Genomic DNA, 22,368 nt, shown 5'->3' on the forward strand with positions numbered 1-22,368 from the left:
ATGGCAAATCCTACACTAAGGTGTAGTCAAAGGTGGACCCTGGGCTAAATCTGGACCTCCAGATGCTTTTGAATGGATTCTGAAATCTTTTTATTTACTTATTATCATCATTACTGTGACTTATTTATTATTTTCTCTGGAGTCCAGACCTTGACTACACCTTGACCAAGAAATCTGGACCTTGACAAAAAGTAATTGACGACCCCGTCCTACACCTACCCCACCCTGCCACTTTTGTGGCCACAGTGTGGTTTCACTGTGTAGGAGGAGGAAGGGTTTGGGGAACTTGTGCACAGAGTTTGCAATCAGCCAGAGAGCCCAGCTTTCATGGAAAACCAAGTTTTGGATGGGCAGGATGGGTTGAGCTGGGAGATGAACTGGCTTTGGGGTAAGTAAATCTACTGCTGTAGAGCTCTGCAGACCATTTCCCCCTGCAAAGCACAGCTGCTGAAGTGGCAGGGTGTATTACATTCACAAGGCTTCACTGCTGCTCTGTTTTCTGTGGTGGATTCCTTCCATCCAAGCCTGGTGCCAAGGCTTGCTGATCAGTTCTTGGTGTGCAGGGGAGGGGAAACTGTTCCAGGTGTATGGACTAGCATGGGAAAATACACTGTCATGAATGCAAGGATCCAAAGAGAATGGTAAGGCGAGAGAAGAGGACAGAGCAAAGGGTACAAGATGCGGAATAGGTGGATCAAGAATTAAGATGTAAACAAGACAGAACTGTGAAGACCCTTGAGGCTGATGGCAAACAATTTAAACTCCATTGTAAACTATTGCTTCTTGTTGCAAAAATTGTTGACAGAACTTCAAAACTTTATGATAAATATTTTTAGAACCTTTAAGTGGCTTTGGTAAAATAATAAGCTGAACATCAAAATAAAACCCCACTAGTATCCAGTATTTGGGTTTTAGATTGTGGCAATCTTTTTAGGCTCAGACCACTAGCAGACTTAAATGCAGCTTTAACATTTTATTAAAAGTAAAGACCTAGCAGCTGATTACTTCCAGCACCACTAGTAGTCTACCCCAAATTCACCAAATGGTCAGCATCTACTGCTGCTCATGAAAAACCTGGGATAGGTTATTTGAGGGTGTCTCTACATAATTTCGTTCAAAGTTCAGGCCAGGAACACAGAGAAGACTTTTTCCAGGGCATTGCACAACCCTAGATCAAACAGACTTAGCCAGCAAACAGAATTTTTTGGGCTTGAAGCAATGACCTTTGCTTATGCACACAGACTGATGCACACCTGTGTTGAAATTTACCACTCTGCACAAGACCCTATGCACCACTTAACCCTCATGTTAATGGTTTCAAAGGTACATAATTCCTTGTGCAGGCTTGATTTAATCAGGTGAATATTGCCCATAAGGCCCAATCCTCTGAAGTTGTTTTGAAGTTGCTCAGCACTTCATTGGACCAGACCCAGCAAAAGGGATTAGATACAAATGTTCTTAAGTAAGGATAAGCTTATTCAGTGGAATTACGGGTCTATGGGCTTTTCCAAACTTTTCTGAAATTTTTTCAGACTTACCCAACACATTTGAGTTTTGTGAATCCTTTTGTCCCCGTAAAGGAAATTCATGTTGTTGTCAACAGCGAATCAATTAAAAAACACATTTTTTTAAATCAAGGAATGGTTTGTAAAACATGTATATAATCATGAAAGATAATTGTATGCTACTGTATTTCTCTACAGGCCTGACTAGCCACCAGGCGTTCTACAGATGAGATAATGTAATGGTTTGCACTGGAAATCAATTTGCCATACAAAGAATGTGAAATAAATAAATAAATAAAAGGCTGGCAAGAGGGCTATTATCTTGTTGTCTGCACCAGTCATTGCCTTGCTGGTATATGACACTTAAAGAATATTTCTGCCCCAAAGCTTCTCTGTGTGCTATATGATTAAATAGATATATATACCTTCTGATAGGCACCAAGAAATTTCCATTGCTCCTAGGCAGTAGTCTGTAAATGATATTTTCTTCCCTGATGTGGAAAAACTAGAATCCTTTCCTTTGTTTCTGACTTTCTTGCTTCCATTTTCATTTCATCTGCACAAACAATGGCAGGCAACTACACAGCAAAATGCTTCTATAGATTCACTGACAAAAAACTTAATTAATGCAGAGTTAAGGTTGCCCTGTGTTATCTCATGCCCTTCCAGAACACTGAGTTCAGCAAAACTCAAATAGCCGACAACCAGGCTGTAAAGAATGAAGGTTAGTAAACTTAAACTTCTAAAAAACACAAAATACAGAGTTGAGGTACACACCCACTGTGACATTATGAGTATAATATAATATCTCATTGAGAGGTGACAGGGCCAGCAAGAGTTAATTAACTCAGACTGACCTGACCCATGGCCGAACTTTAGGGTATGTCTACACTACGAAATTAGGTTGAATTTATAGAAGTTGATTTTTTAGAAATTGTTTTTATATAGTTGATTGTGTATGTCCCCACACAAAATGCTCTAAGTGCATTAACTCAGTGGAGTGCTTCCACAGTACCGAGGCTAGTGTCGACTTCCAGAGCGCTGCACTGTGGGTAGCTTTCCCACAGTGTCCGCCTCCCATTGGAATTCTGGGTTGAGATCCCAATGCCTAATGGGGCAAAAACATTGTCGCGGGTGGTTCTGGGTACATGTCGTCAGGCCCTCCTTCCCTCCCTCCCTCCCTCCGTGAAAGCAACAGCAGACAATCGTTTCACACCTTTTCGCCGGGGTTACCTGTGCAGACACCATACCATGGCAAGCATGGAGCCCGCTCAGCTCACTGTCACCGTACATCTCCTGGGTGCTGGCAGAAATGGTACTGCATTGCTACACAGCAGCAGTTCATTGCCTTGTGGCAGCAGACAGTGCAATAGGCCTGATAACCATCGTCATCAAGTCCTAACTGCTCTTGGCCACTTCGGTAAGGTTGGTCAGGAGTGCCTGGACAGACATAGGCGCAGGGACTGAAATTGGAGTGACTCGACCAGGTCATTTTCTTTAGTCTTGCTGGCAGTCATATTGCACTGTCTTCTGGCGAGCAGCCAGGAGATGAGGATAGCTAGTAGTCCTACTGCACCATCTGCTGCCAGCCGAAGATGTAAAAGATAGATGGAGTGGATCAAAACAAGAAATAGACCAGATTTGTTTTGTATTCATTTGCTCCCCCATCCCTCCCTCCGTGAAATCAATGGCTGACAATTGTTTCGGTGGGGTCTGTCAGGGGAACCTTGAAAAGTTTAATGGAGATTCAGTACTGCCTGGAATACTGGAGGGAGGGATAGCTCAGTGGGTTGAGCATTGGCCTGCTAAACCCAGGGTTTTGAGCCCAATCCTAGAGGGGGCCATTCTGTGTGACAGTTGTTTTTGTTTTTCCTTGATGTAAAGCCATCGCCTTTGTTGATTTTAATTCCCTGTAAGCCAACCCTGTAAGCCATGTCATCAGTCGCCCCTCCCTCCATCAGAACAACAGCAGATAATCGTTCTGTGCCTTTTTTCTGTGCAGACACCATACCACAGCAAGCATGGAGCCCGCTTAGATCACTTTGGCAATTAGGAGCACATTAAACACCACACGCATTATCCAGCAGTATATGCAGCACCACAACCTGACAAAGCAAAACTGGGCTACTTGGTGACATCAGCGCAGTGACGAGAGTGATGAGGACATGGACACAGACTTCTCTCAAAGCACGGGCCCTGGCAATGTGGGCATCATGGTGCTAATGGGGCAGGTTCATGCGGTGGAACACCAATTCTGGGCCTGGGAGACAAGGACAGACTGGTGGGACCGCATAGTGTTGCAGATCTGGGACAATTCCCAGTGGCTGCGAAACGTTCGCATGCATAAGGGCACTTTCATGGAACTTTGTGACTCGCTTTCCCCTGCCCTGAAGCACCAGAATACCAAGATGAGAGCAGCCCTCACAGTTCACAAGCGAGTGGCAATAGCCCTGTGGAAGCTTGCAATGCCAGACAGCTACCGGTCAGTCGGGAATCAATTTGGAGTGGGCAAATCTACTGTGGGGGCTGCTGTGATGCAAGTAGCCAACGCAATCAAAGATCTGCTGATATCAAGGGTAGTGAGTCTGGGAAACGTGCAGGTCATAGTGGATGGCTTTGCTGCAATGGGATTCCCTAACTGTGATGGGGCCATAGACAGAACCCATATCCCTATCTTGGGACCGGAGCACCAAGCCGGCGAGTACATAAACCACAAGGGGTACTTTTCAATAGTGCTGCAAGCTCTGGTGGATCACAAGGGACATTTCACCAACATCAACGTGGGTTGGCCGGGAAAGGTACATGGCGCTCGCATCTTCAGGAACTCTGGTCTGTTTCAAAAGCTGCAGGAAGGGACTTTATTCCCAGACCAGAAAATAACTGTTGGGGATGTTGAAATGCCTATAGTTATCCTTGGGGACCCAGTCTACCCCTTAATGCCATGGCTCATGAAGCCATACACAGGCAGCCTGGACAGTAGTCAGGAGCTGTTCAACTACAGGCTGAGCAAGTGCAGAATGGTGGTAGAATGTGCATTTGGACGTTTAAAGGCACGCTGGCGCAGTTTACTGACTTGCTTAGACCTCAGCAAAACCAATATTCCCACTGTTATTACTGCTTGCTGTGCACTCCACGATATCTGTGAGAGTAAGGGGGAGACGTTTATGGCGGGGTGGGAGGTTGAGGTAAATCGCCTGGCCACTGGTTATGCGCAGCAAGACACCAGGGTGGTTAGAAGAGCACAGGAGGGCGCGGTACACATCAGAGAAGCTTCAAAAACCAGTTTCATGACTGGCTAGGCTATGGTGTGAAAGTTCTGTTTGTTTCTCCTTGATGAAACCCACTCTACTTCCCTGTAAGCTAACCACTGTCCCCTCCCCCGTCGATCACTGCTTGCAGAGGCAATAAAATCATTGTTGCTTCACATTCATGCATTCTTTATTAATTCATCACACGAATAGGGGGATAACTGACAAGGTAGCCCGGGAGGCGTGGTGGAGGAGGGAAGCACTGGGTGGGGTGGTGGAGGAGGGAAGGACAAGGCCACACAGAACTTTAAAACTTTAAAACTTATTGAATGCCAGCCTTCTGTTGCTTGGGCAATCCTCTGGGGTGGAGTGGCTGGGTGGCTGGAGGCCCCCGCACCGCGTTCTTGGGTGTCTGGGTGAGGAGGCTATGGAACTTGGGGAGGAGGGCAGTTGGTTACATGGGGCTGTAGCAGCAGTCTGTGCTCCAGCTGCTTTTCCTGCAGCTCAACCATACACTGGAGCATATTAGTTTGATCCTCCAGCAGCCTCAGCATTGAATCCTGCCTCCTCTCATCACGCTGCCACCACCTATCATCTTCAGCCCGCCACTTCTCCTTGCATTCATTTAGTGCTTTCCTGCACTCTGACATTGTCTGCCTCCATGCATTTGTCTGTGCTCTGTCAGTGTGGGAAGACAGCATGAGGTCAGAGAACATTTCATCACAAGTGTGGTTTTTTTCGCCTTCTAATCTTTGCTAGCCTCTGGGAAGGAGAAGATCCTGTGATCCTTGAAACACATGCAGCTGGTGGAGAAAAAAAAGGGACAGTGGTATTTAAAAAGACACATTTTATAAAACAATGGGTACTCTCTTTCACAGTAAACCTTGCTGTTAACATTACATACATAGCACATGTGCTTTCGTTACAAGGTCGGATTTTGCCTCCCCCCACCATGTGGCTAACCCCTCCTCCCTTCTCCCACCGTATGGCTAACAGCGAGGAACATTTCTGTTCAGCCACAGGCAAACATCCCAGCAGGAACGGGCACCTCTGAATGTCCCCTTAAGAAAAGCACCCTATTTCAACCAGGTGACCATGAATGATATCATTCTCCTGAGGCTAACACAGAGAGATAAAGAACGGATGTTGTTTGAACGCCAGCAAACATACACTGCAATGCTTTGTTCTACAATGATTCCCGACTACGTGCTACTGGCCTGGCGTGGTAAACTGTCCTACCATGGTGGAGGGAATAAGGCTGCCCTCCCCAGAAACCTTTTGCAAAGGCTTTGGGAGTACATCCAGGAGAGCTTTATGGAGATGTCCCTGGAGGATTTCTGCTCCATCCCCAGACACGTTAACAGACTTTTCCAGTAGCTGTACTGGCCGCGAATGCCAGGGCAAATTAATCATTAAACATGCTTGCTTTTAAACCATGTACACTATTTAAAAAGGTACACTCACCAGAGGTCCCTTCTCCACCTGGAGGGTCCGGGAGGCAGCCTTGGGTGGGTTTGGGGGGTACTGGCTCTCCAGGTCCAGGGTGAGAAACTGTTCCTGGCTGTTGGGAAAACCGGTTTCTCCACTTGCTTGCTGTGAGCTATCTACAACCTCCTCCTCATCATCTTCCTGGTCCTCAAAACCTGCTTCTGTGTTGCCGCCTCCTCCATTGATGGAGTCAAAGCACACGGTTGGGGGAGTGGTGGCTGAACCCCCTAAGATGGCATGCAGCTCATCATAGAAGTGGCATGTTTGGGGCTCTGACCTGGAGCAGCCGTTTGCCTCTCTGGTAGGCTTGCCTCAGCTTCTTAAGTTTCACGTGGCACTGCTTCGGGTCCCTGTTATGGCCTCTGTCCTTCATGCCCTGGGAGATTTTGACAAATGTTTTGGCATTTCAAAAACTGGAACGGAGTTCTGATAGCACGGATTCCTCTCCCCATACAGCGATCAGATCCCGTACCTCCTGTTTGGTCCGTGCTGGAGCTCTTTTGCGATTCTGGGACTCCATCATGGTCACCTCTGCTGATGAGCTCTGCACTCTCCTGCAGCTTGCCACGCTGGCCAAACAGGAAATGAAATTCAAAAGTTCGCGGGCCTTTTCCTGTCTACCTGGCCAGTGCATCTGAGTTGAGAGTGCTGTCCAAAGCGGTCACAATGGAGCACTCTGGGATAGCTCCTGGAGGCCAATACCATCGAATTGCGTCCACAGTACCCCAACTTCAACCAGGCAAGGCCAATTTCAGTGCTAATCCCGTTGTCGGGGGTGGAGTAAATAAATCGATTTTAAGAGCCCTTTAAGTAAAAAAAAAGGGCTTTGTTGTGTGGATGGGTGCAGGGTTAAATCGATTTAATGCTGCTAAATTCGACCTCAACTCCTAGTGTAGACCAGGATTTAGAGACTGGTGAGTGTTGCAGTTCAATGATGAGACAGAACACAGCTTTATCCAAGCAAACAGGCTGGTCAGCGGAGATGGGCTGTTCTGCCCCCCCCCCCACCTTCCACCTTCTCCTTTTATTATATTTCTCCCCCTAAGCATTACACACTGCTACCCAAAGGAATGCATGACGTTGATTAATATACTTAGCTACCATCCTTTATCTACTATAATCCTGGTTCTCAGGCCTTGAGCCCAGGCTAAGAAAGCCTCCCACAGTTGCTGTCCAAACAATCAAGTTCTCATGGTTCATATCTAGCCCTTGTCCTTGGATAGAGCAATGTGTGCATTGCTTCTACAAAACAGTCAGGGTGTGCCCTGCCTGCTTCCAGGTGGAATAGCTAAACATGAACTCTTCATCCCCCCGTTTTTTATTTAATGAAATTTGGCCATCTCATGGTAGCCGTCAATTTGTTTTGTCATGCTATTTAACTCCCAGACAGACAAGGACATAACCTGGGGAGCTTTCCAGGGCGAAATTTTACAAAGTCTTAACAAGGAAGGAATACAATGTACACAGCAGCAGCAAAAAAAATAAGCCCAATGATTACAAACACAGAATAACCAAAAAGCTCAACATCTGCAATACAATCATCTAAAAGGGGTACACTTCTTTTACTACAATTGTAACCAGCAAAAGGCAATATAAGTATCATTCTACTAAGACAGCAAAGGGTGCCATCGCTTAAATTTGCAGGAATATAATTAAAGGTGCGTGAACCGCAAGTAAAAAACCATCCTGATGGTAGGATGATATGGCCATAATTATATGAAACATTAACAGCATGGGAACAATTTAAAAGGGGTTGAGAAATTTTTCGACAGCCCAAGGGCACCTTTGTACTAGTGCAGTTAACTACACGCGCACAGGTGACATTGTGAGCCCCAGCCGGGTACGGTGTGTGGAGGGATATAGCCGTGCGAGGCAGAGTCTAATTGGCCGGGCCCCAATTAGCCATGCTAGAGTACTGGGAGGAAAGATTCGCATAAGCAGAGAACAGTGTCTTATTCTCCATCTCCTCAGGGTGATGACATACTGGAATAAGGCATGTACCTAACAAATCTCCGGCTGCTACAGAATTAGGTAAACAAAAGTGGGTAACATTTGCTATTGAAGCCAATCTTTCCCATATATTATATATCATTCGGGCTTGTAACGGGGGAAGCGCTTCCGAGCCAACCCCTACAGGAAATAGCAGGCACAAAAGGCACACAATCATCACAGAATTAGCAGTGATTTGGGCGAGAATCGCCACAAACAAAGTCTCAGGAGTCTCTGGCTGTTGATCTGCTGCCAGTCTTCGTTGGGCCGTGGCGACCAATGCTTTTACTGCTCCCCATGTCACGGGCTGGCTTGGGACGCTACGCCTCCTCCGTTTCCGTCCCATCGTTGTCGACTCGGGGGGCAACGCGGTCTCCTCCAAGGTCAGCTGAAACTCTGGTATGGGATTCGACAGTCCCTGGTGCCATGCCATGTTGTTTAAGTGCCGGTCGCACACACCGAGCTGGAACCCACAACGGTCCTGCAGGGAGAGACACAGCAGCATATCCCCAACCCCAAGTGATTAGAGGTACTGGGCCCAGCCACTGTGGATCGGGCAGCTGACGGTAAAAGACACGCGGTCTTTCCAGTACTTCAGATTTGTGAAAATGCCGATCCGCAGGGGTCTGCTGATCTGCATTCAGTGTTAAATTATTTAAAGTAAACAAGAGGATATGCATTTGTTGTTGAATGTCTCCTAAGGTTCGGAGATGCAGCTCCCCTTGTTTTAATTGTTTATCTAGCAAGGTTTTGAGTGTGCAATTGGCACGTTCAACAATGGCTTGGCCCGTGGAATTATAAGGGATTCCGTGTTTAAGACGGACGTCCCAGCGGGCACAAAAGGTGGAGAGGGCTGCAGAGCAGTAGGCTGGGGCATTATCTGTTTTATTTTGGCAGGGGCGACCCATAACAGAAAAGCAGGCCAGCAAATGGTGAATAACTTTGTTAGTGGCTTCCCCACGTTGTGGGGTTGCCCAAAGGAAGCCTGAATAAGTATCAACGGAAACATGTAAAAACGAATAGGGGCGAAATTGTGGCACATGAGTAACATCCATTTGCCACAGCTGATTTGCTGCGGTACCTCGGGGGTTAACGGCATAAGAAAAAGTAGGAGCAGCAGCAGCACAGTGGGGGCAGGAAGGAACAATGAAACGTGCATGATCAGCAGGAATGTGAAACTGCCGGGCCAAAACAGAGGCAGACTGATGAAAAAAGGAATGGCTTTCAATGGGGTCAGAAAAAAGGGAATTTACCTGACCACGCAACGCGCGATCGGCGCGTGCATTGCCCTCAGTGAGTGGCCCAGGCAGAGGGGTATGACTGCGAATATGAGCAACAAAGTAAGGGAAATGACAAGTGGCAAAAGGGTGCTGCAAAAACAAAAACAGGCAAAGGAGGTCTGCATCAACCTGAGGGGTAATGAGGGCAAGGGGTAAATGATCAATTACCTGATAAACATAATGGGTATCCACAATTAAATTAAAGGGACAATCAGCAAAAAATTGAAAGGCCAAAATAACAGCAGCTAATTCTGAGGGCAAAGGGGGATGGTGAAAAAACAATCTTTTAAATCTAACACACAAAGTTGATTGGTTTGAGGAATTAAATTTGGATTTGGTAAGCCAAATTGCAAGGGGCCCATAGGTTGGATGCGTTTATTTATTTCCCTTAAATCATGTAACAGCCGCCAAGCACCTGATTTTTTCTTAATAACAAACATCGGGGTGTTCCAGGGACTAGTGGAGCTCTCCAGTCGCTGTGCTTGCAAATGCTGCTGCACAAGCGAATGAAGTGCTTTTAGCTTTTCTAGAGGGAGGGGCCACTGGTCAATCCATACGGGCTCTAAGGATTGCCATACCAAGGGTAAGGCGGAGGGCACGGTGGGTGAGGGAGGGTTTTGGGCCATCAGATGTTAATATCGAGGGTGGTGTCTAACTTTGTAAGTAAATCACGGCCCCAAATATTGAGGTGGACAGGGAGTACAAAAGGGCGGATAGTAGCAAGGGTACGGCCTCCCGGTTTAGAGACCGTGACCCAAGACAAACTTTGGCGCCCGGGTTTACTACCCCCGATCCCCCACAATTCTCTAGAAGGAGCCGTAGGCCAACTAACCGGCCACTCCAGATCACAAATCACCGTAACGTCAGCTCCAGTGTCCACCAGCCCTGTAAAAGGAACATCATTTAAGAGAAGTGTTAACTGAGGTTTCGAGGGGCGGACTGACGTTGTCAGAGCAACAAGTGAAGAAGACGCGCTGTGAGACGGCGAGTGAGACAACGTCGATCCAAAGCCGCCTCCGCCCTGAGTTCGATCCTCGGCAGCTGGCACCTGATAGGGGACTAAAATCAATTGTGCAATTGACCGTCCACGCGGGAGCGACTGTGGAAGATGAGTCCACACCTGAACCTTAATAATGCCAGTGTAATCAGCATCAATGACCCCTGGAATGACAAAAAAGCCCTGTTTCCCAGCATGTGAGCGAGGGAGAACAAGACCTACAAAGCCGGCAGGGAGAGGTCCCATCACCTGTGTAGGTATGGCACAGACCTCCCCTGGCAGCCAAAAGTCAGTGTCCTCCTGCATGATCAAATCAAGCCCTGCACTTCCAGCAGTCGCCGCCCTCATAGAGTCTACGGATTGTAAAGCAGAGGAGCGGTTGTCTGAGTAGGAAACACCCCCGTTTGGCCCTGGGTTCGGGGGGGACCCGTTGCGTGGTTTCCCGACCCGCTACGACACTGATTGGCCCAGTGATAACCTTTCCCACACTTGGGGCACTTCTTTGAGGGTCGGGCTGGTGCCTTAGATGAGCGGCACTCCCGCTGAAAATGACCCTCCTTACCACAGCGGTAACAACGCTTCCCCTCCTTCCCAGTTTTTCTGAGGGCGGCAGCCAGAACTCCAGCCTTGTGGGCTTGTGTGCCAATGTTCTGGCACGCCCGCAGCATGTCTGAGAGCTCTAAAATACCAGAGGCTTGTGCTGCCTGGAGAGCACTGTGGCAATCCTCGTTTGCATTTTCAACTGCCAATTTTAACAGGAGCTCGTGAGCTGCCTCAGTGTTATCCACCTGTCGGAGGATAGCCTCATGCAATCTGTTGGTAAAATCCAAAAAGGACTCTGAGGCACCCTGACGGATACTGACAAAGCTTTTGGTAGGCTTGCCTGAATCCGGGACCTTCTTGAAAGCATGCTGGGCACAGGTGGAAATAATGGGGAAGACGGCCTGAGGGAGTTGAGACTGCATCTCAATAGTAGCAAACGGGCCCTCCCCTGCCAAATGCTCATAAATGATACCGTGCTCTCTATGTACCTGAGCTTGGCGTTCTGCCATCTGCCGATACTCACTAAGCCAAATAACATACTGACTGGGTGACAACATCATGCGCAGCAGCGTTTTCCAATCCTCAGGGATTAGGGAGTACCCAGTACCTATCCCTTCAATGAGACCACGCACAAAGGTGCTAGTCAGGCCAAATTCACGAATTGCTTTCTTTACCTCTCTAACCACCGAGTATGGCAAAGTGGTCCAGGTGCCCACGGGGTTGCCCTGGTCATCATTCTGCCAGGTCACCGGGCAAACTGAGACCAGATCAGCCAACTCCTCCGCTGTAAGATCTGATCGAGCTTTCGCTGCGTGAACCATTTGTTGCACCAGCGAAAGCTTCTGAGCAGATGCAGATGACCCTCCGGAGGGCCCCACGGGGGGAGGGTGATCACACACCGGCTCCGGTGGGGAAGGCCAGGGAGGCGGTGGTAATAGAGGCACTGGGGGCGAAGCAGGGGGAGGGATGGCTGCAGGAGCCGACGGGGGCGGCGGGATCGGCAGCCCCTCTGTTGGTGCTAGAGAGGGCCTTTCCGAGGCGACACGCTGTGTCGCATCGCCAGGAGGGGGGGATGGCTGCAGGAGCGGACGGGCGTGGCGAGATCACCAGCCTCGCGAGGGAGGGCCTATCAGAGGTGACACGCTGTATCGCGTCGCGGCAGAGGTGCCAGGCATGTAAAGCCTGCACGGGCGCCCGAGGCTCTTCGTGCAATGTCTGGCCCAATCGCTCCCAGTCCGCTAGCTTAAGGCTTCCGGCTTCAGGATACCACGGGCACTGGGCACGCACCTCCTGTAGCAGGAGAGTAAGTGCTCGAGCCGGGCAGTCATGCTGAGCCTTACGCAGCAAATACTGCAGCTCATTGCGGTGTTGCACTTGCAAAGCAGAGAGGGAGCTTCCCATACTTACCACAATGAAAAATACTCACCGGGATCCACGAAGCGGATGAGTGACGCGTCTGAAACCCTTGCCGGGCGAGGTGAGTGCTGAGGGCCCCACGTTTGGGCGCCAGTTATGGCGGTTCAATGATGAGACAGAACACAGCTTTATGCAAGCAAGCAGGCTGGTCAGCGGAGATGGGCTGTTCTGCCCCCCCGCCTTCCACCTTCTCCTTTTATTATATTTCTCCCCCTAAGCATTACACACTGCTACCCAAAGGAATGCATGACGTTGATTAATATACTTAGCTACCATCCTTTATCTACTACAATCCTGGTTCTCAGGCCTTGAGCCCAGGCTAAGAAAGCCTCCCACAGTTGCTGTCCAAACAATCAAGTTCTCATGGTTCATATCTAGCCCTTGTCCTTGGATAGAGCAATGTGTGCATTGCTTCTACAAAACAGTCAGGGTGTGCCCTGCCTGCTTCCAGGTGGAATAGCTAAACATGAACTCTTCAGGTGAGGAAGCGATGTAAATGAATAGAGCTTTGAAATACAAGTCTGCATTGTGAGAGATAGAAGAGTAGATGTTTGTTCAGGTCTTGTGATGTAAGCAAACAAGTCTTGTCTATTTCTATAGCTTTGATTCAAAGATCAAAAAAGGAATATTAACATTTAGGAAGACACTTGAGTGAAATAGTATGATTGTCTATATGTCTCTTTGAAGGTTGTGGTAACCTGTATCTGAACTGTTTAATGGATAAATCACCTTGTGCTAATTGACATGATGTTTGGGAGAAGGAAAGATAAGCCTATTGTTTTCTCAGGCCAAAAGGCTGCTGGAAATGTATAAAAACCTTGGGACACGATCCTTCTTCATCTCAGATCTGCTTTGGGTTTCAAGAAGGGGAAACCTTGAGCCATAACGATTAAGATCCCCAGTCACTGACTGGAGTCACCCTGAACATGGACATTTGACTTTCACCCATGGACTATTTCTAAAAGACGTTTGGCAACTACAAACTCATCTCTGCTGTGTATCTGAACCTCAAGAATTGAACTCGTCAGTATGCATATTGATCTTTTAACCAACACACTCTCTCTTTTCTTTTTTAATAAATTTTAGTTTGGTTAATAAGAATTGACTATAAGTGTGTATTTTGGGTAAGATCTGAGTTATCATTTGGCCTGGGTCTGGGGCTTGGTCCTTTGGGATCAGGAGAACCTTTTCTTTTATATGATGAAATAAGATTTTCAGAATTTGTCGTCATATGTTTGATGTGTGTCTGGATGGAGGCCTGAGGCTGGGTACTTTAAGGGAACTGCATTATTTGGACTTCTGAGTAACCAGTGAGGTACTATAGAAGCTGTTTTGTGCTGGCTTGATAAATCTAAGTATTGGAATATCCACCAGTGTTTGGGTTTGTTTGCCCCATTCTGTTTGCAGTTCACCCTGGGTGAGTGACCTCAGCTGACTCCCACAGGCAGCACCATCACACCCACACAACCTTAACTCTGCCGCCGGAATAGCCACTCTGAATTAGCTGCATGTGTTTCAACTGCATACACTGTGTTGTGTGTTGCTGTACAGAATGGTGGAGGGATTTAGTTGGAGTGGTTTGGAAAAGCTGTGATTGTGATATTAAGTGATCTGGGAGGCCCTACCTTTCTGGGTCCTGTTCCCTGTCTCTTCTCTCCTTCCCTTTCCCCTCCGCCATATGTGTGATCAAAGGAAAGAGGTGCATGTTTACCTTGAGGGATCCAGTGTGTCTCATATTGCTGCTGAGTTAGGTATGTAGATTGCGTCAGTAGTAACACACAAGGATCTTCTTGCCATGGGGATTGTCAGCAGTGAGGTGGGAGATAAGAGTGGTTTGTGCATCAAATGAGGGGGAAGTGAAAGTATACAATTAGATGAAATTGTGTGTGTAAGGTTGAGGGGGCTGTGAAATGTAGCAGGTGTGGGGTTATTGCTGTGGAGTAGGCTAAATGTTTGAGTGTAGGGCAGATGTAGGTATCTCCTGTTCAGTCCAGCTCACCTAAACACAAGTTTTGTGAGCAATGATAAGGCATTAGACTCTGTCCTACAGCAGTCACATGACCTATCCCATGAATGTTCTGGCCCATCTGTAAAGACAGTGTGTGAATATGTGTGCTATGGGCATATTGGGTCATTGCTGAAAGAGGGCAAAGTTAAGCTTGCATGGTTGTACCTTAATTCTGTATTTCTTGCTTTTCAAAGGTTTGAGTTTTGCTGAACCCTACATTCTAGAATGGCATGGGATCCTACCAGGCAATCTTAACTCTGCATTTACTATGGTTTTGGTCAGTGAATTTCCTTGTTGTCTGAACAGAAAGAGAAATGTTTTTTGTAGGCATTAGTGGTCATTTAGGCAGTTGTAGTTATCACATAAGTTTGCAGTGGAGGCACTATTGTGGCCAGCTAAATGTAAAGGATACCATGTGATTGCTAAGTGCTCCTCCCACCTCCTGTACCGTTTGTAATAATAGAATGGGGATAATGTTTGTGCTTTGTAATCTTTAGAGGGTGGAACTGCCCAGTACCAGGTTTACCATGGAGCCAGTGGCGCCATGGCTTCGGGCCCAGAGTCAGAAGAGGCCCCAGCCAGCTGAGCTGGCCAGGAAAACTGCCCCAGCCCCTGCTCCGCCCCTGCCCTGCCTCTTGCTGCCTCAGCTCTGCCCCAGTCCAGCCCCCACTCCACCCCTTCCCCTGAGGACTGTAGCAGGGGTAGGGCCTGCCCTGAACTCACTGGGCGGCTGTAAGTGCAGCGACCCAGACCCAGCCTGCTCTGTTGGCTCCCAGCCGCACCACCAGTGAGTGCTGGTGGGGCGGTTCCCCTCTGCCCCCCAAGTTCCAAGGCTGGGAGCAGAGTGGAGCGGGCTGGGGCTGGGTCACTCCACTTCCCACCACCCTGTGAGTGCGGGGTCAGGCCCAACCTGCAAACACCAGACAGCAGGAAGTGGAGCAATCCGGCCCCAACCCGCTCCGCTCTGCCGGCTCATGCTGGGGGGTGAGGAAGCCTGGAGAGGAGATGGAGCAGTGGGGAAGGGGCATGGGATGGGGAAGAGAAGGGGCAGGGGAAGCGGGGGCTGGGGGAAAGAGGCAGTGGGGACAAAGGGGGTGGCGTGGGAAGGAGATGGGGCAGTGCGGAAGGGGCATGGGATGGGGAAGAGAGGGAGATGGGCAAAGCGGGGGCAGGAGGGAAGCTGGAGCCCAGCATGCGGCCTCCCCTTGGCAGAAGCTGGGGCTCCCCTGTTAAGCAGGTCCATCGAACTCTCACCCTGACAAGCTCCACCTCCCCTGCATCTGTCCCACCCCGATGAGCCCCCCCAAACACCCTCCCCACTGAGCCCCAACCACCTGCACCTGAACCCCCACCTCCCCTGCACCTAGACCCCCCCGTTGAGCCCCAAACACCTTCACCTGGATCCCCTGAAGAGTCCCATTGCCCCTGCACCTGGAACCCCCCCAATAAGCTTCTGTGTATCCAGATCCCCCACTGAGCCGCCCATACCAGATTGCCCCACAGAGAACTCTCTTACCCCCACCTGGATCCCCCCACACTAAGTCCCTCTGCACTTGGATCCTGCTGCCGGGCTGAGCCTTCTCATCCACACTTGGTGCACCTGGCACAGGGGGGGCAGGGCCCCAGGGTGTTTCTGGGGCAGGCCTGGCCCTTGCACTGTGTCAGGGTCAGGTGCAGCCACACTGCCGAGTCGCTGTCCCGGGGTGGGGTGGTGGGATGCTGTAGGGTAATCTCCCACCTCCATGCAACCAGTGACCTGTGCTCCCCTCTGCCATGTTGGAGCCTCCACATTTATTTATTGACAAATAAAATTTGCAGAATTTTAAAATATTGTGTGCAAAATTTTTAATTTTTTGGTGCAGAATCCCCTCAGGAATATGGGGTGTTGTGCAGCTGTGATGGTGGCACTGTGAGGAAGGTGGTGGGCAGTGGGGAGGTCTATGGGCGGGGGGTGCTGGGCAAGCAGTGTGGTGTGCAGGGTGCTGTGCAGTTGTGGTGGGAGGCCAGCAGGGGAGGTCTCTGGGACTGGTGGGGGCTGGCCATAGAGATCTGTGGTGGAGGACTCTGGATGAGGGGGCACTGGGCGTAAGGGTGGGGCCCTGGGAAGGGGGGCAGTGTGGTGTGGGCCCATCCTCTAGGGGAACGGCCATGCTGGCAGCACAGGGCTGAGCAGGCCTGCGTGCGTCTGGCAGCTGCAGGTTCATAAACAGTGGCCTCCTGCTGGGCTGCGCAGAGCGGGGCAGCTCCCACCACACTGTGCCTCATTGCCCCCTGCCCTCCCTTCACTCTGGAGACTGACCATCCCGACCCCCTGCTCCTTGCCCCATGGTGTCCCACAGATATGTTTGGCACCGGGCCCACAAAAAGTTAACCCGGCCCTGCTTCTCCCGCCCCACAGAGAGGCAAACCTTAGCATAGGACTCACTGGTTAAGGAGTTGATACAGGAACAGTGCCGAGACTAGCATGGAGACAGTGGGGACATATTTTTAAGGGGAGTGGGAGAGAAGGTAGCCAGCCAGTCAGGCAGCGGCATAGACAGCTGCAGCGGCACAAGAGCCAGCAAACAGAGCTGTAAACGGGAGTTTGAGTGGGAGCGGGAGTTTGCAAGGGGAGTTTCGGGGGAAGACTAAGAGACACAGGCAGAGGAACAGACAGGCTCGTGAAGGGAATGTGTGGTGGTCTCGCAGTGTTGTGGTGCTCGTTGGGGGTTTGTTTTGTTTTGGTTTGTGTTTCCCAGACTAACAGGATTTAGGTGGGAAGGCTATGACTGACACAGAGGCAGCAGTGGTAGTTACCCAAGTAGTGGAAGACACTATGAAGACGACTGGATGTGGAAGCTGCGGCATGTACATGATCCTGGAGGGGGTACCTGAAAAGAGTTTCATCTGCATGAAGTGCCACCTGATAGAGCTGATGGAAGAAAAGATCAGAGGATTGGAGATGCAGGTGGAAACTCTGGTGGAGGTTTAGAAGGGGGTTCGAGTGGATGATGGAGCAAAGACATGAGGAGGCTGAAGGGAAAAGCTCAGACTTGCAGATGGAAGCAGGACCAAAGAATTCTGAGGGGAGACTGCTGGGTGAGGACAGTGGAAGCATGTGACTAAGAGAACCAGGCAGAGGAAAAGACGGGCTAGTGAAGGAGAAACAGAACTCAGGAACAGGTTTGCAGAGTTGGAAAATGAAGAAGGGGCAGAGCAGGTGGTCACTGAAGGTGAGAGGGCAAGGAAGAAAAGAGCAGCTAGCCCTATAGGAAGAAGGGAAGAGTCAATGGAGATAACACCAAATATGAGCCCGAGGAGGGTACAGGATGGATTGCAGAGGATTGCAAGGGAGAATAAGAATCGAAAGGACTTGCAACCAGAGGGAACAGGGGATAGACCGGAGAATCGCACCATCACCAGGAAAAGGCAGGTCTAGATGATTGGGGACTCCTTACTGAGAAGAACAGACAGGCCTGTAACCAGAGCTGATCCAAAGAACAGAAGGGTGTGCTGTCTGCCAGGTGCTAAGATATGGGATGTGGACCTGAGGCTGAAGAGGATCCTAATGGGAGCCGGAAAGAATCCACTGATTGCCCTTCATGTGGGAACAAATGATACGGCTAGATTCTCGCTGGAACGTATCATGGGAAACCATGCCAGACTGGGAAAGACACTTAAGGAAATTGAGGCTCAGGTGATCAGTGGGATTCTGCCTGTTCCTAGAGAAGGCCAACAAAGGTGTGACAAGATTATGATGATCAAACAGATGGCTCAGGCAGGGGTGCTACAAGGAAGGCTTTGGGATGTACAGCCACTGAGAAGCATTCATAGACAGAGGACTGTTCTCTCGGGATGGACTTCACCTGAGTAGGTAGGGAAATAGACTTCTAGGATGGAGGCTAGCACAACTGATTAAGAAAGCTTTAAACTAGGAATTTGGGGGAAATGGTTGGGAGATGTCCAGGTAATCTCCACGCCGGATTTTAACATTGAGAGGGAAGAAAAGGAAGTAAAAAAGGATACAGTTGTCGGTAGGAGAATGGACGTAAGGAGGAAGGGTAGTGTAGATACCACTCTAATAGGTGATACTGGCGGCAGAAAGTCTGTGCCTAATCGGGTAAAGAATGTGAGAGAAGCCAAACAGCAACAATTAAGATGTTTGTACACTAATGCGAGGAGCCTAGATAACAAAATGGAGGCACTAGAGCTATTGGTGCAGGAAGCGAAACCAGATATTATAACAGAAGCATGGTGGAATAGCAGTCATGACTGGACTACAGGTATTGAAGGGTATGTGCTGTTTAGGAAAGACAGAAATAAAGGCAAAGGTGGTGGAGTAGCATTGTATATCAGTGATGAGGTAGACTAAAGAAATAAGAAGTGATGGAATGGATAAGACAGAGTCTGTCTGGGCAAAAATCACATTGGGGAAGAAAGCTACTAAAGCCTCCCCTGGGATAGTGCTTGGGGTGTGCTATAGACCACCGGGATCTGATCTGGATATATATAGAGACCTCTTTAATGTTTTTAATGAAATAAATACTAATGGGAATTGTGTGATCATGGGAGACTTTAACTTCCCAGATATAGACTGAGGAAAAGTGCTAGTAATAATAATAGGGCTCAGATTTTCCTGGATACGATGGCTGATGGATTCCTTCACCAAGTAGTTCACCAACAAGAGGGGATGCCATTTTAGATTTGGTTTTGGTGAGTAGTGAGGACCCCATAGAAGAAATGGTTGTAGGGGACAACCTTGTTTCGAGTGATCATGAGCTAATCCAATTCAAACTAAATGGAAGGATAAACAAAAATAGATCTGTGACTAGGGTTTTTGATTTCAAAAGGGCTAACTTAAAAAAATTAAGGAAATTAGTTAGGGAAGTGGATTGGACTGAAGAATATGTGGATCTAAAGGCAGAGGAGGCCTGGAATTACTTCAAGTCAACGTTGCAGAAACTATCAGAAGCCTGCATCCCAAATAAGGGGAAAAAACTCATAGGCAGGAGTTGTAGACCAAGCTGGATGAGCAAGCATCTCAGAGAGGTGATTAAGAAAAAGCAGAAATCCTACAAGGAGTGGAAGATGAGAGGGATCAGCAAGGAAAGTTACCTTATTGAGGTCAGAACATGTAGGGATAAAGTGAGAAAGGCCAAAAGCCATATAGAGTTGGACCTTGTGAAGGGAATTAAACCCAATAGTAAAAGTTCCATAGCCATATAAATAAGAAGAAAACAAAGAAAGAAGTGGAACCACTAAACACTGAGGTTGGAGTGGAGGTTAAGGATAATCTAGACATGGCCCAATATCTAAACAAATACTTTGCCTCAGTCTTTAATGAGGAGCTGTCAAGGTTCCTTCCCCACTCTGAACTCTAGGGTACAGATGTGGGGACCTGCATGAAAAACCCCCTAAGCTTATTTTTACCAGCTTAGGTTAAAACTTCCCCAAGTACAAACTATTTTACCTTTTCCCCTTGGACTTTATTGCTGCCACCAACAAGCGTCTAACAAATATATAACAGGGAAAGAGCCCTCTTGGAAATGTCTTTCCCCCCAAAATCCTCCCAAACGCTACACCCTCTTTCCTGGGGAAGGCTTGATAAAAATTCTCACCAATTTGCATAGGTGAACACAGACCCAAACCCTTGGATCTTAAGAACAATGAAAAACCAATCAGGTTCTTAAAAGAAGAATTTTAATTGAAGAAAAAGTAAAAGAATCACCTCTGTAAAATCAGGATGGTAAATACCTTACAGGGTAATCAGATTCAAAACATAGAGAAGCCCTCTAGGCAAAACCTTAAGTTACAAAAAGACACAAAAACAGGAATATACATTCCATTCAGCACAACTTATTTTATCAGCCATTTAAACAAAACAGAATCTAACACATATCTAACTAGATTGCTTATTAACCCTTCACAGGAGTTCTGACCTGCATTCCTGCTCTGGTCCCAGCAAAAGCAACACACAGACCGAGAGAACCTTTGTTTCTCTCTCCCCCCCCCCCCCTCCAGCTTTGAAAGTATCTTGTCTCCTCATTGGTCATTTTGGTCAGGTGCCAGCGAGGTTATCCTAGCTTCTTAACCCTTTACAAGTGAAAGGGTTTTTCCTCTGGCCAGGAGGGATTTTAAAGGTGTTTACCCTTCCCTTTATATTTATGACAGGAGCTTAGGGTTAATGGTAGGATGACAAATGGGAATGAGGTATGGAGGTAGATATTACCACATCCGAGGTAGAAGCCAAACTCAAACAGCTTAATGGGACTAAATCAGGGGGCCCAGATAATCTTCATCCAAGAATATTAAAGGAACTGGCACATGAAATTGCAAGCCCATTAGCAAAAATTTTTAATGAATTTGTAAACTCAGGGGTTGTACCATATGACTGGAGAATTGCTAACACAGTTCCTATTTTTAAGAAAGGGAAAATAAAGTGATCCTGGTAACTACAGGCCTGTTAGTTTGACATCTGTAGTATGCAAGGTCTTGGAAAAAATTTTGAAGGAGAAAGTAGTTAAGGACATTGAGGTTAATGGTAATTGGGACAAAATACAACATGGTTTTACAAAAGGTAGATCATGTCAAACCAACCTGATCTCCTTCTTTTAGAAAGTAACAGATTTTTTAGACAAAGGAAATGGAGTGGATCTAATTTACCTTGATTTCAGTAAGGCATTTTATACAGTTCCACATGAGGAATTATTAGCTAAATTGGAAAAGATGGGGATCAATATGAAAACTGAAAGGTGGATAAAGAACAGGTTAAAGGGGAGACTACAACAGGTCATATTGAAAGGTGAAGGAGGAGGTTACTAGTGGAGTTCCTCAGGGATCGGTTTTGGGACCAATCTTATTTAATCTTTTTATTACTGACCTTGGCACAGAAAGTGGGAATGTGCTAATAAAGTTTGCAGATGATATGAAGCTGGGAGGTATTGCCAATACAGAAAGTGACCGGGATATCCTACAGGAAGATCTGGATGACCTTGTAAACTGGAGTAATAGTAATAGGATGAAATTTAATAGTGAAAAGTGCAAGGTCATGCATTTAGGGATTAATAACAAGAATTTTTGTTATAAACTGGGGATGCATCACTTGGAAGTAACAGAGGAGGAGAAGGACCTCGAAGTATTGGTTGATCACAGGCTGACAATGAGCTGCCAATGTGATATGGCTGTGAAAAAAGCTAATGCGGTCTTGGGATGCATCAGGCGAGGTATTTCCAGTAGCGATAAGGAGGTGTTAATACGGTTATACAAGGCACTGGTGAGACCTCACCTGGAATACTGTGTGCAGTTCTGGTCTCCCATGTTTAAGAAGGATTAAGTCAAATTGGAACAGGTACAGAGAAGGGCTACTAGGATGATCCAAGGAATGGAAAATCTGTCTTATGAAAGGAGACTCAAAGAGCTTGGCTTGTTTAGCCTAACCAAAAGAAGGCTGAGAGGAGATATGATTGATCTCTATAAATATATCAGAGGGTTAAATACCAGGGAGGGAGAAGAATTATTTAAGCTCAGTACCAATGTGGACACAAGAACAAATGGATATAAACTGGCCACCAGGAAGTTTAGACTTGACATTAGACGAAGGTTTCTAACCATCAGAGGAGTGAAGTTCTCGAATAGCCTTCCAAGGGGAGCAGTGGGGGCAAAAGACATATCTGGCGTCAAGACTAAGCTTGATAAGTTTATGGAGGGGATGGTATGATGGGATAGCCTAATTTTGGCAATTAATTGATCTTTGACTATTAGCGGTAAATACGCCCAATGGCCTGTGATGGGATATTAGATGGGGGTGGGATCTGAGTTACTACAGAGAATTCTTTCCTGGGTGTCTGGCAGGTGAGTCTTCCCCACATGCTCAGGGTTTAGCTGATTGCCATATTTGGGGTCGGAGAGGAATTTC

The 22,368-nt window shown here is 47.8% G+C and overlaps 1 protein-coding gene across 2 annotated transcripts in view; it reads right to left on the reverse strand.

The window, feature by feature from the left end:
• Positions 1–4,961: 4,961 nt before the first annotated feature.
• PCID2 (PCI domain containing 2) overlaps positions 4,962–22,368 on the reverse strand; it is a 62,686-nt gene continuing 45,279 nt past the window's right edge. Inside the window, exons 15-18 of one of the 2 annotated variants that reach the window (XM_077813688.1) lie at positions 12,477–12,592; positions 10,343–10,395; positions 6,218–8,711; positions 4,962–5,556 (exon numbers count right to left, since the gene is read on the reverse strand). In XM_077813688.1, the coding sequence (XP_077669814.1) occupies positions 10,374–10,395; positions 12,477–12,592 (138 nt within the window). In that variant the 3' untranslated portion in view covers positions 4,962–5,556; positions 6,218–8,711; positions 10,343–10,373. Of the gene's footprint in view, positions 5,557–6,217; positions 10,396–12,476; positions 12,593–22,368 lie in introns of both variants that reach the window. The other variant, XM_077813679.1, reaches the window with a different exon arrangement.

Source organism: Eretmochelys imbricata, chromosome 1, assembly GCF_965152235.1.
Source record: "Eretmochelys imbricata isolate rEreImb1 chromosome 1, rEreImb1.hap1, whole genome shotgun sequence".
Classification (NCBI taxonomy): domain Eukaryota; kingdom Metazoa; phylum Chordata; order Testudines; family Cheloniidae; genus Eretmochelys; species Eretmochelys imbricata.